This window comes from Notothenia rossii (genome assembly GCF_949606895.1).
Source record: "Notothenia rossii genome assembly, chromosome: 12".
Lineage (NCBI taxonomy): Eukaryota > Metazoa > Chordata > Actinopteri > Perciformes > Nototheniidae > Notothenia > Notothenia rossii.
Window position 1 is genome coordinate 9,171,698 of NC_136911.1, and position 14,596 is coordinate 9,186,293.

General features: G+C 42.4%; 1 protein-coding gene across 1 annotated transcript; it reads left to right on the forward strand.

Annotated features, from left to right (window-relative positions):
- Positions 1-11,396: 11,396 nt before the first annotated feature.
- On the forward strand, positions 11,397-13,981 carry LOC307026040 (uncharacterized protein). The gene is made up of 3 exons (XM_079661117.1): positions 11,397-11,455; positions 11,654-11,740; positions 12,077-13,981. The coding sequence occupies exons 1-3, from the start codon at positions 11,404-11,406 to the stop codon at positions 13,852-13,854; spliced, it is 1,917 nt and encodes a 638-aa protein (XP_079517243.1). The 5' UTR covers positions 11,397-11,403; the 3' UTR covers positions 13,855-13,981.
- Positions 13,982-14,596: the final 615 nt, after the last annotated feature.

Consider the following 14,596-nt stretch of genomic DNA (forward strand, 5'->3'; position numbering starts at 1 on the left):
TTAAAAACGGCTTTTTTTAAAGGTCATACGTCAAACGCGTCATATTACATCACACAGGGGACACATCTCCGCTCTCTGACCATGGGTATAGTAGAGTTGCGTTGAGTAGAGCGGTTGTGTTTTAAGGAGCTGGTATTTTTCAGTGGTTTTACATTGTATTTCACCATTTGTAATCGTGGTGCAATATTGTGTTTGTGCAGGTTGCACAAATACCAGCCTGTCAGGACATCGAGTCCACAGTAAAAAGGACCGGAGCTAGCGTTCGTTCCTGGGTGCGTTGTGCATCCACCTCCCTGCAGCACATACTCTCCACAGCTTTATCAGGAAACCGTATTACTTCTCTCCCCCCGACCCCCCCCCCCCCCCCCCCCCCCCCTTCGCTGCTCTCTCTCTCTCCCCTCCGGTAGACGGCACCGTAAGACATAGTGTGGAGTTGCATTAGGTAACGCTGTGGTGGCTGTACTGCTCCAGCCTTCTCCTTTGTGTTTGTTTGTTTCCCCCTGTCTGTGTTGTTTGTGTGTGCGTGGTGGCTGTCACTCCTGACTCCGGGCTCAACCTCCACTCACCTGCTGCAATCAGCTGTGCACCCTCCCCGACTACACACCTGCTTTCCATCAAGCCATTTACAATGACATATCAACGGAGGCTCCACAACCAGTTCACATAAGTGTGTGATAGGAGAGGATGCATTGATTGTTAATAAGTACAAGTTTGTGGCCTTTATTGGAAAAGTGGTGAATGTTGCGTTACAACAGACAAAAAAGAGGTCAAGACTGAAAACAATAGTGGAGGCAGCAGGTGAATTCTTGGGGATAAAGGATATAACCGTTGAAATGATACATGAAATGCTAGCCACCAATAATGATGATTCACAGATTGAGTAGATGAATGGTTTTTCTCATTCTGCAATGGAATGCTAGAAGCCTTATTGCAAATGGACAAGAATTCAAGACCTATATATATCAGTTAAAAGAAAAAACAGACGTTATTTGTATTCAAGAAACATGGCTGAAGACTCATTTGGACTTCATAATTGGGGGATATACTGCTATAAGACAAGATAGAAATGATGGCCAGGGAGGGGGATGTGCAATCTTTATCAGATAAGTAATGTCTTATAATAGGCTAACATTTAAGAACAGTCATGATTCAGAAATAGTGGGTGTAGAAGTTTGGATTAATAAAAGGAAAATTTGTGTCCTGAATTTTTATAATCCATGTAATAAACTCAAAATAGAGGAATTAGACAGTCTTTGCCAAGGAAATGAAATAATATGGTGTGGTGATTTTAATGCACATAATACAATGTGGGGAGGGAGATCAACAGATTACAACGGACAGGTGGTGGAGGATTTAATGGAGGCAAAGGAATTAGTTTGTTTAAATAATGGGCAAGGTACAAGGATCAATTTTAGAGATGGAACAGAGTCTGCGATCGACCTAACTCTTGTAACAAGTGAATTAGCTTCTGGTAGCAGTTGGGAAGTATTGACAAATAACAGTATTGGGAGTGATCATCTTCCGATTATAATCAAGTTTGATATAAATCATGTGGTTGAGCTAGACGGTATCATGAGATGGACTTTTTCTAAAGCAAATTGGGAGATGTTTGCTAAATTGTGCGATAACGAATTGGATCAGATTGATATGGCAGAAAGTATTGATTAAATAAATGAGCAATTTACTTCAAATATAATTAAAAGCGCTAATCAAACTATTGGGAATAAAACTGGGAAACTTGGTAAATGTGTTAAGATGGTACCGTGGTGGAACAAAGACTGTAATGATGCAATCCGAAACAAAATCAGGCTGTTTGGAAAGCTAAGAAAGACACATTCATTACATAATTTATTAGAATATAAAAAGGCACAGGCTCAGGTAAGGAACATTGTTAAAAGAGCAAAAAGTGAGTGTTGGAGAGGATTCTGTTCAAGTATTGGGAGAACTACACCATTAGATAAAGTATGGGGAATGATTAAGAAGATGAGGGGAATAAGACATCAGAGTAACCTGCCAGTATTAGAGATTGGAGGGGAAGTTGCCACTGCTGCTTTGGAGAAGGCAGAAATTCTAGCTGAAAATGTTGTCAAAGTTCATTCTTCGGAAAATTTAACAGAAGAAGGTAAGATCAGGAGGCAGGAAGTGTTAGATGAGCATCCTAATGTATATGAAGAAATAGTGTTGTAAATATACCTTTCTCTATTCAAGAGTTGAGAAGAGCATTAAGTAAGTGTAAAATGACTGCTCCTGGGAAAGATAATGTACGTTATATAATGTTGACCAAATTAAGTGATTTTGCCTTAGGAAAGCTGCTGGAGATGTACAATAAGATCTGGGAGAAAGGGAAGCTGCCAATAATATGGAAAGAGTCAGTCATTATTCCTATTAGGAAACCTGGGAAAGATCCAACCAGTCCAGGCAGTTATAGACCTATAGCTCTGACATCACACTTGTGTAAAGTTATGGAAAGAATGATAACAGAAAGGCTAACATACCACATTGAGAAAAATGAACTAATGACTCCTTATCAGAGTGGGTTTAGAAGAGGGCGGAGTACTTTAGATCCACTGCTGTGCCTGGAGTCTGAAGTCAGGAAAGCCCAAGCAAACAAGGAGTGTGTTGTAGCTGTATTCTTTGATGTGGAAAAAGCTTACGATATGATGTGGAAGGAAGGATTATTAATAAAACTGGACATTATGGGTCTGGGAGGTAATGTATATAATTGGATTATGGATTTTTTGTTTGGCCGTGCCATCAGAGTCCGAGTTGGCAAGTCATATTCTCGAAGGCATGAAGTTGAAAATGGAACCCCGCAGGGGAGTGTCATCAGTCCTCTTTTATTTTCTATCATGATCAATTATATATATACACAAGTAGGATCTGATAAAGCTGGTCTCTGACATGGGGGTTTAGATTGTCGGTGGAAAAAACTGAAACTTTATTTTTTACGAGGAAAAGGATACGTGAGGAGGTTAGGTTAAAAATTTATGGACAAGATCTAAAGAAAGTGAAGACATTTACATTTCTGGGAATATGGTTGGACGAGAGAGTCACATGGAGTACTCACATTGATAAAGTAGTAAATAAAGGTAAAAGGGTTTAAATGTTATGAGGTGCTTGGCAGGCACTAAGTGGGGGGCTGATAAAGCTGCTTTGAGGAACGTATACACGGCCTTAATAAGATCAGCCATAGAATACGGACTAATAGTGTATGGGTCAGCTGCATACTGTTCTCTTCAAAAATTAGATAGAGTCCAGGCACAAGCACTAAGGATATGCTGTGGGGCAGTAAGATCTACACCAGTGTCGGCACTTCAGGTAGAGGTCGGAGAAGTACCTATTTCTTTGAGGAGAAAGCAGTTAATTGTTAATTACTGGGCAAATCTACAGGGTCATAAAGATACTCACCCTACTAAACAAACTGTACAAACAAGTTGGGAAAGTAACAAAATAAAAAAAGAAAGTTTTTGTTTTTGTGTTTCGGAAATATGTAAGGAATTCAAAGTTAAGGAATGGAATATTAGTCCGACGGTGTTGTTATCAGCTGTTCCACCATGGTTGCTACCTCAACCTATAGTAGATTTATCACTATTGAAACGGGTACATTCAATGAAAAACAAATTCAATGTACAGGCTTATGTGAACACTGTTCTACATGAACAATATGGGCACTTTATAAAAATATTTACTGATGGATCCAAAAATCCAGAAAATGGTCTAACGAGTTGTGCATGTTATGTTCCTGAGTTAAAAGTCAAAGTGGGAAAGCGTACAAGTGATCACATTGCAGTATATACAGTAGAGATGATGGCTATCTCTCTAGCACTTCAGTGGGTAGAGGAAATACAGCCAATGCGAGTGGTCATTCGCTCTGACTCCAGTGCAGCTCTGGAGAGTAAAACAACTTCTCTTCAGAATGTCGTCAGGATATTTTACATGAAATTTTACAAAGCATGTTTAGGTTAGTTCATCTGGGAATTGTTGTTCAATTTGTGTGGGTTCCAGCGCATGTGGGCATTAGAGGGAATGAAGTAGTGGATCAACTGGCAAAATGTGGTTTGAAAGCAAACCAGATTGATATTATGGTACCCATCAGTAGAGCAGAAGTCAAATATTTTACTAAAGTGGTTATCAAGCAACAATGGCAAAAACTATGGGACAGTAACACCAAAGGAAGACATTTATATCAGATACAAAGGGAAGTAGGAACAGGAAGCACTTGGGGGAGTAGTAGAAGAGAGCAGAGCACCAACAGCAGGATAAAATTGGGACACTCTGGACTAAACTCATCACTGCATCTGATTGGAAAACATCCAAATGGCAATTGTGATGGTTGCCAACAACCAGAGACAATACATCATGTATTTTTTAGCTGCCCGGACTATAACAGACAAAGATTCATTCTGAAAACTGCACTGGAACAACTCAACATCAAGGACATGGATTTCAAGGCAATATTTGAAAGTAAATCAAGAAATGAAGCAAACAAGCTGATCTTCAAATTCCTCAAAAGCACTGGTCTGAGGATAAGGATTTAGTATGAACATTTAATAACTAAACAGTAGGTGGCGATATATGCTCCAAGTGGAAGCGATTCGCCATTAAAGAAAAGAAGAAGAAGAAGAAGAAGAAGGCTCCACAACCTTTCTCCGCCAGATCGTCAAGTATCAGCCGTATCTCGCGTCTCTCCTCCGGTACACAGCACCGTAGTGTGGAGTTGCATTAGGTAACGCGAGATACGGCTGATACTTGCGCATTAGTTTTTGTTATGGATCAGTATCAATAGTCCTGCCAGTAACGTTACTATATTATCAATGCTACTTTAGTTATAGCCTGATATATGATAGCTAACTTTACAATGTTGTGATGTGACGTTAGCTAACATTCTGTAGCTAACGCCGGTCACTCACCAAGATAGCTGCCCAGTTGTCCACTGGTTTTCTTCACACCACAGCTCAATTTCTCTCCGATGGCCGTTATTCATTCTAATCCTTGGCTGCTCCTGGTCTCTTGGACGCCTAGCAGGCTCATAATTATAAGGTTGTGGTCCGTCATATGCATTCGAAAATTCATGTTCAACTTCTTCTGTGTCTTCTGTGTCGAAACTAGCATTGGGATCCATGTTTATTAATACGTTACACCGGCCGCTCTCCCCCTTGTGTCCCCCATGTTACGTCACACTCGGGAGGTCACGTGCCGAGGCTTTTTTATGCGGAAGTGAACATTTCTTACAAAAACGACGCCAGATGTCACTGTAGTGTATATTTCTGTATATTTTTGGAAAATCTAGTGTATTCATCATTTTCCTACACATTTATTCACAGGTTTCTTTAACCTGGAAGTTGCTCTTTAACATCCCGATAGCAATGAATATCTTAAGTGCTTTGACAAAAAATCCATAAAAAAATGTCATCTGTGGAAGCCGTAATACTGTAAAAAGCACGACCAATCATTTTAGCTGCCCCGGCTAAAATAGCTGGATGGCATACCTGCCTGTCAGCTTTCCATCCGTGCACAAATTATCTCGTGCCCTCATTGGTCATGTGTGTGTTCGTGTGTGTTGGAGGAGGGGCTCTGTAAGGAAGTGGCAGATTTCTTCCGGCCGTGTATTTAAAAATTCTAGCGCACTCTAGCTGGTTTCTCCAAAATTACCTCCCCCACCTTTAACTCTCAATGCTGCAAAGTCATACCTCCACTGTATGATTCTAACCCACATTGAATACTGTTTGACAAACTGGTCGTTTGCCTTTGCCACAAACCTAAGACCCATAGAGCAGCTGTACAAGAGAGCTATCAAGGTGTTTAACAGAAAGCCACATTCATACCACCACTGTACCATCCTTGAAAAACACAATTTCTTGAGTGTTGACTATTTTAAGTCTTTTAAAAGTATGGACTGCCCCGCCCCCACCAGCCAGTTTTTGAAATGTGTCCAGTATTATGTAAGCAACAAAAAGCATAGTAGGGGCCAGTGCTTAATTTGTAAATCATAAGGTGCCGGAACGCAAAGTACATATGACAGCTCAGGGATGACGAGACGCGTACAGGTCCCGGAACGTATACAGAAAAGTTGCTGAAAACAACATGAAAATGTCCACTTGCAACGCTGTGGGACTTACAAGCCTCAATTTCAAATAGTATCCATGGTATAAATGTTATGACGATAATTTATAATTTTTTAGGCTAGTACGCACAACATAGGCAAATGCCCACATTACCACAGGTGGGACTTCAGTATACAGCCAGCAATTAATTTCTCAACAGGTTTAACGTGTAAAAAAAATATTTATTAAGCCTATTCAAAGATTGGCACGGCGGCCTATTAATAGACAGTATGTTTGCTCACCATATTTAGTTGTTTAAAACACCCCACATCACGAGCATGTCCGGATTGTCCTCTATCTCTTTTTTTCTGCTTTTACTGCGTGTGTCTGTGGCACTTCTGTGTCCTTTGGCCACCCAGGACCTCACGTACGGGACTGGATTGAATTTAGCCAGGGGGGGTCCAACAAGATTTAGGAAGAGTAAAGATGACATGGTGGATGTGAGCAAAGAGCTACGGTTGGGAGTGCAAATCAAGTTCATTTGAGAAAATCCGCGCTCACATTCAGCACTTGCAATGGGAATGCGGTTGACAGCAACAAGTAACTCCATCAGCTCATCGGGGGTGTCTTTACCATCTGAGTCTCTGTACGTTCTGTAGGCCCGTATGACTGCGCGCGGGTTGGCGATGTTGAAGCGCTGACACAGTGACTCGACCTCAGTCTCTCCATACAGCGCACCTGCGTCCTCGGGCCAGTATTGTGCGTAAAGCACCTTCAACTCCTCAATGAACTTGTTATATCCAGTTTTATCTGGCATCCGGCCTCCATGAGATAACATACGGTCCTCCAAGTTCTTGGCCACAGTTAGAAAAAACTGCTTGGGGTCGAGTGATATGTCGCTTGATTTTCCTCCATTCAGCGTGATGCCATGGAAAGAGTTTTCCTCAATTCCCCTTTGGCTCAGTTCAGTGTAGCGACCTGGCCGATCCGACATGGCCTCAAGTACCCTGATTTCCCGACAAATTGACTTGTGTGCTGAAATGATGGTAATGTCTCGTTTTTGAAGCTCGACTGAGAGCTCAGATAATTCTTGCAATGCATCGCACATTATGCCTAAATTGTTCACAAACGCATGCGAAGATAAGCGCATAGCAAGCCCACTGTATGTTTGCTTTGTGACACTGTTACGGGAGGGATCTTCTGATGCAGTTTTGAAATGCTTGTAAAGTGCTGGGTAGTTCTTCCACACTGCTTCAACGGTTCTAAAACTTGATGCCACCCATCTAGTGTCTAAAATACGACCTATTTTGCATAGCTGGACATCCAAGCTCTCAGCTGACTCTCTCAGCTCCATTCGATTTTTATTAGATGTGCTATACAGTGCATATATCTTGTCCATCAATATTTTAAAGTGATTTATAGCACCCATCTCTTTCACTACGTCTGCGACTGCAAGCTCAAGCCTGTGGGCTGAGCAGTGCCACACAGTAATGTTGGGGAACATGGCCTGGAGCCGACTCGCCACTCCGCTTTTACGCCCTAACATAACCGAAGCACCATCACAAGTTACTCCAATGAGGGTCTTAGAGAGAAAATCCTGTGTCAAATGCAGGCGCTCCAGAGCAGACAACAGTTTGTGGACAATACCTTGAGCAGTTAGATCATCTAGCTCTACGAGTTCAGTAAAACATTTTGTAGGCTTGTCCATATCAGGCAACTGAGCCCTAAGGTATATTATCAAGCAGCTCTTTTTGCTTAAACTGGTTGACTCATCCAGCATTACACTGATTTTGGGAGTGCACTGTACTATTTTTTCAAACAGTTTTCTTTTCATTTCTTCAGAAATATGTTTCTGTATGTTTACACATGCAACATTGGAATGTAAAATTCTCCCCATATCGAGTCCATTTAATTCTTGGCAATCAATCTCCTGTTCGAAGCCATATGCGGGACGGTGGCGTTTAGCCTCCTTGTACGCCGTGCGAAATACGCGAGCTGTAGTGGCCATCTGTTCAGACTGACTATTAATTATAGACTGTCCTAAAGTGTCCACTTTTGCCTTTTCAAGAATGCTTGCTGCTGCTAGGTGAGCCTTGGTACGGGCATGTTCAAATACTTTTTTTCTGAGTGCGCGTTGCTGTTTTATAATATCGGAAGCAGATGAGGTTACTGTGCATAAAACCCAGTCTTTTGCAAGTTTCATCCCCGACGTCTTCTCTGCCCCCAAAGTCCCCACCGCCTTACACGTTGTGCAACCCAAACCTGATTTTCCCCTAAAAAGCCAGGGATAGTAAGTCTGCTTCACTTTTAGCTGAGCTTCTGTCCAAACAGTTGTGCATCCCATCCCTGACCTGTCGCTGGACGTCCCACACTCTTCTACGCTCAATGCGCTCTCCTCTCCTACTGAATCTTCCTGCTGTAAGCCAGCTGATGTCGCGGTTCCGCTCGCCTCTTGCTCCGGCTGTTGTACCGGGCTAGTTGATGCCAGGGTACCCACCCGTTGCTGTTGGTGGTCCACCTGGCTGACGGTAGCTGGCTCCTGTTCCGGCTGGCGGTGAACCTGACCCGCTGCTGCCACGGTGCCAGCCTCCTGCCCGGGCTTGGCTAGCTGTCGGTTAGCTAGCTGGCTAGCTGTTGCGGCGCTAACCTCCTCCTGGTCTTGACCATCAACATGACCGCTGCAGCTGCCCTCGTCTCTGCTTGTGGAGGCTTTTCTGACTCGTTTTGAAGTGTCTATTACCTCTTCCTTCTTTTTGAAGAAAGACAGTCAATTTAACTGTCTTTTTGACATGCTTGCATTGAATCACCGTTTCTTCCTCTCTGCGACGTGCTCCTCATGTGGCGAATTTCAAAAGTGAAAGACGTTTGTCCATTGGTCCAGCTTTTCAGTGCGTCAACACAGATCTCCGACTCTTTCAAATCTTAATCTTAATAAACGACATGAAATTCTTGGGATTTTTTCTGTAAATTAATATCTGCATATTTTATTTCATTTTAACCATTTTTTATTTTTATTTTTTGTGAGAGGTACCGGATCTGCCCAAATAGGTGCCGGAACACAGGGTGGCCAAAATGAAGAGGTGCCGGATCCTGTTCCGGCAGGATCCGGCTCAAATGAACCACTGGTAGGGGCCCTTTAGAGCAAAGACACCCTGATATAAACATTTGGACAGTAACTCTCACTCAATAATGAACCAATTATACATTTGGGGTTGACAAATAATGAAGTTTCTCTTTTAAAATACATTATATTACAGTGGAGTTGAATATGTATAGCATCTAATAGAGAATTGTCTTTAATGTTGGCACATCAGGAAACTTAGTTGTTCAGTGCTTTGGATTGATTGAAAGTTGAACGCAAACTAAAAGCTTTAACGGGTAAACTGCAGTACCTAATAGCTTTTATTACGTATAATTTAAGTGCTTTATAATGTCATTATTTCTGTCATTGATCCCCGACAGGACGGTATGAAATGTTGCATGATTAGAGCCAAAACTCTCTAGACATATATATATATATATTAGGCTTGGGCGGTATGACGGTATTACGGTATACCAGGGTATTTCGAAATCCCGTCGGTATGATTTTCAATACCGTGACGTCACAGACTGTGCGCCAAATCACAGATGCGTTTCATTCTATTACACTGACACAGAGTTTTGACAGGGACGACATTGGTTGTAATGCACAGCACGCGCCAGCAGAGGGCAGGGGAGGGCAGTCCGTCTTTCCCGCTCTCAGAGCTCAGCACAGAGCTGAGCTGAGCAAGATGGCGGCAGCATTTGCCGGCCCCGAACTCGGACAACTAGTAAAAAAGAAAAATGCCTCTGCGCCTGTTTGGGACTATTTTGGGTTTACTCGTCGCCAGTGACTTCATCCAGCACAACGAGAGACAGAGGCACTTCTTTGGGAATGTTTAAGACGGGGTGAGTGAGTGTTGACATTTTTTAATCCTATGCAACTGGTTGATGGTTTTGTAGTCGAGGTCGGACGGTTTTAAAAACGAAAGCATTTACGTGCTAAACATTCACGCGAGTAATCCAATGAATCAAATGGAAATAAGGTTTTTAACACATGCACGGAATAATATTGCCAAACTAGTTAGTGAATATAGCAAACTTTATTCAATAAGTCAAGTATTTACTCCCGGAAAATGTTTATGTATGATGATATATTGTTAACTTAGCTCACTATGGAAACAACGTCGGACATCTACAAACGCGTCCTGTATCCGATCTCAAAATGAGCCATTTGCACAATGTGTCATGTATGCAGCCCTTGTTTTGCACTTGCGCGCACGTCGCGGCACTTTGCGAGCGTCTGCCGGCTCGGGCTGCATTTTACACCGAACATATAATATACCGTTCGAAACATCTATTTACTGCCGAACGCCACCTCACTCAAGTCGACCCAAGTCATACCGTCAGTGGCGGCTGGTGGAAAATATTTTGGGTGGGGCTGTTGATATAGTGAGTAAAAAAATTTTTTTTTGTTGACATTACCCCTTCAATTGGGACTGATACCGTCATATACCGTATACCACGGTATGATGTCAGCAAGGTATGACGGTATGAAAAAAATTATACCGCCCATGCCTAATATATATATATATATATACAGTATATATATCTAGACACACATATCCAATCTGACACGAGGTAAAAACTCGATTAAACGTGTTTTGAAAACATCCTTCCTCTTCAGAAAACAAAAAATTCAATAAAAAAATTAAAATTAAATGAACAACTCCCTCCTGTAATACTTGATTCTGATTGGTCGATTCCAACATTTAAGAGGTTGTTTATACAACACACTGCTGTAAAACACAACATGCCCATTTGCTTATTCCTTGCAAAATATTAAAATAAAATGGGCAAAAATAACTTATAGGGCACAGGAAAAACATTGAAAGTGCTGTAAAGCAGAATAACCCTGTTTTTCTTCTTCTACAAAATATGTGTTTTGGGAAGGGGGTTGTAAAAGGTTTTAATTAATTTTTTTGTTTTCTGAAGAGGAAGGATATTTGGGATAATTTATATAATTTCTAATTGTTTTTAGGTAACAATATAAAATGTTAATAAAGATCTTTGTGTGTCGGGGGAGGGCTTGTTATTTGTTGTATACCCTCTCAAATGCAATATTCTTTTACATGTGAATTTAAAATGATGGTCTCTACGAATCATAAATGCACAACAAGCTCCATGAAAAAACTCCTCATTCTCAGAGTTTAATCTCAGATAAATGGTGTTTTCCTCTGTGCAGAGAGACAATCAGTGCTGATCAGCAGCAGCTGCTAGAGGTTTCCCTCCTTTAAAGCTGGCTGGTGCTCAGGCAACACTCTCTTGGAAAACTGCAGAGATGGCAGCTGTTTGGATGCTCTTCTGTGTGCTGACTGTTTGTCTGGCCAGAGGTATTTACCTGTTTGATAATTGTGTTGAAGATGAAGGAATAATGTTTGATTTAACAGCATGTTTCCTGTCCACAGTCTCTGGTTTTCCAGTTGGTGAATATAAGCTGCAGAGGAGACTGAGAGTTGAAAACATTTGATTGTATGCAGTGTTTCTTTTCTCTGTCTGACACTAACCTTTAATTATAATGTGTCCTACAGATCTGTCTCCCAATGAGATCTCCTTAAAGAAAGCCTTTGCACTTTTCCAGTCGATGGAGTCCATGTTGGAGCAAGACGCTGGCAAAGGTGCGCTCTAAAGGCTAAAAAGACAACAGTATGTGTCGCATAAAAGTGGTGTAAAAGATCTGAAATCTGGGAAATGTATGATTTTAATTTGAAACGCAGCAATGGCAAGTTAATAATGTGTGTATATGAGCTAAAACAAACCACTTGCATGTCTTTTATAAGTTCATGCATCAATGTTTGGTTGCTGAATTTGCAGCCAAAGTTGCTCATTTTTTACAAAAACAGGATGTATTAAGTAACCAAGCCCTTGAGGAACTATTACAGAATAATTCATGCTGTGATTTAAGTCTAGAGAACATAATTTATTGTTTTGACGTCCATCAAATGTTTTTTCAGTACTCCATGAAGTAGACGAGCAGTTGTGGAACGGAACGATGAGCGACGAGGAAAAGTTCAACGGAACGATGAGCGACGAGGAAAAGTTCAACGGAACGATGAGCGACAAGGATAAGTACTACGGCACGATGAGCGACAAGGATAAGTTCAACGGCACGATGAGCGACAAGGATAAGTACTACGGCACGATGAGCGACAAGGATAAGTTCAACGGCACGATGAGCGACAAGGATAAGTTCAACGGCACGATGAGCGACAAGGATAAGTACTACGGCACGATGAGCGACAAGGATAAGTACTACGGCACGATGAGCGACAAGGATAAGTATTACGGCACGATGAGCGACAAGGATAAGTCCAACGGCACGATGAGCGACAAGGATAAGTACTACGGCACGATGAGCGACAAGGATAAGTACTACGGCACGATGAGCGACAAGGATAAGTACTACGGCACGATGAGCGACAAGGATAAGTACTACGGCACGATGAGCGACAAGGATAAGTTCAACGGCACGATGAGCGACAAGGATAGGTTCAACGGCACGATGAGCGACAAGGATAAGTTCAACGGCACGATGAGCGACAAGGATAAGTACTACGGCATGATGAGCGACAAGGATAGGTCCAACGGCACGATGAGCGACAAGGATAGGTCCTACGGCACAATGAGCGACAAGGATAAGTCCAACGGCACGATGAGCGACAAGGATAAGTCCAACGGCACGATGAGCGACAAGGATAAGTTCAACGGCACGATGAGCGACAAGGATAAGTACTACGACACGATGAGCGACAAGGATAAGTACTACGGCACGATGAGCGACAAGGATAAGTCCAACGGCACGATGAGCGACAAGGATAAGTTCAACGGCACGATGAGCGACAAGGATAAGTTCAACGGCACGATGAGCGACAAGGATAAGTTCAACGGCACGATGAGCGAGAAGGATAAGTTCAACGGCACGATGAGCGACAAGGATAAGTTCAACGGCACGATGAGCGACAAGGATAAGTACTACGGCACGATGAGCGACAAGGATAAGTTCAACGGCACGATGAGCGACAAGGATAAGTACTACGGCACGATGAGCGACAAGGATAAGTACTACGGCACGATGAGCGACAAGGATAAGTACTACGGCACGATGAGCGACAAGGATAAGTTCAACGCCACGATGAGCGACAAGGATAAGTCCAACGGCCCGATGAGCGACAAGGATAAGTACTACGGCACGATGAGCGACAAGGATAAGTTCAACGGCACGATGAGCGACAAGGATAAGTTCAACGGCACGATGAGCGACAAGGATAAGTTCAACGGCACGATGAGCGACAAGGATAAGTTCAACGGCACGATGAGCGACAAGGATAAGTTCAACGGCACGATGAGCGACAAGGATAAGTTCAACGGCACGATGAGCGACAAGGATAAGTTCAACGGCACGATGAGCGACAAGGATAAGTCCAACGGCACGATGAGCGACAAGGATAAGTCCAACGGCACGATGAGCGACAAGGATAAGTACTACGACACGATGAGCGACAAGGATAAGTACTACGGCACGATGAGCGACAAGGATAAGTCCAACGGCACGATGAGCGACAAGGATAAGTTCAACGGCACGATGAGCGACAAGGATAAGTTCAACGGCACGATGAGCGACAAGGATAAGTACTACGGCACGATGAGCGACGAGTACAAGTTCAACGGCACGATGAGCGACAAGGAAAAGTTCAACGTGCCGACGAAAAGGAGAAGTTCAACGGGACGATGAGTGAGGAGACATTCAATACTGCATATAAAAGATTGATCTTGTCTATTTTGAGTGCCTTGGAGAGCTTGATATCTGAGGTGTTATCTTGGTAGCAATATAATAAAACGTGTATACATTTCTTAAATAACAGCGTGTCAATCCAATGTTTGTATTGCAATGCTTGGCTCTTATCATGCATAAATCTTCCCTTAACAGTCCAATAAAAGCTCATCTGGACTAGAAAAGTCTATAAAAAAACTCTCATACTCCATAGGATTAGCATACATTGGCCGTGTCAGTAAAAGTAAGTAAGTAAAGTTTATTTATATAGCACTTTTCACAGAAAGGATTCACAAAGTGCTTCACAGTGAGATCACGATAAAAAGGAGAATACATGGTGCAAAACAAGGAACACACAGCTACATATACACATCAAAACACAACATCAAAACATAAAACAAACTGTCAAAAAGAACCTTCACCTTTACTAAAAGTCTGTCTAAACAACAAGGTTTTCAGCTGCTTTTTAAAAGGCTCCACAGAGTTTAAAGTGCGCAAGGAAAGTGGCAGCGCGTTCCACAGTCTGGGGGCCACTGCTTGAAAGGCTCGATCCCCTCTGGTTTTAAAGTGCGTGTGCGGAATGACCAGCAGGCATTGGTCAGAGGATCTAAGAGAACGTGCAGGATTATAAAGTTTCAGCAGCTCAGAAATATAGGCAGGGGCTTGATTATTTAGAGCTCTAAAAGTGAGGACTAGTATTTTA

Excerpts from the sequence above, each read along its gene's own strand:
- LOC307026040 (XM_079661117.1), top strand. The coding sequence starts at position 11,404 with ATGGCAGCTGTTTGGATGCTCTTCTGTGTGCTGACTGTTTGTCTGGCC. Across the intron at positions 11,456-11,653 it reads GACTGTTTGTCTGGCCAGAG|ATCTGTCTCCCAATGAGATC; the intron begins GTATTTACCTGT and ends TGTGTCCTACAG. Across the intron at positions 11,741-12,076 it reads GGAGCAAGACGCTGGCAAAG|TACTCCATGAAGTAGACGAG; the intron begins GTGCGCTCTAAA and ends ATGTTTTTTCAG.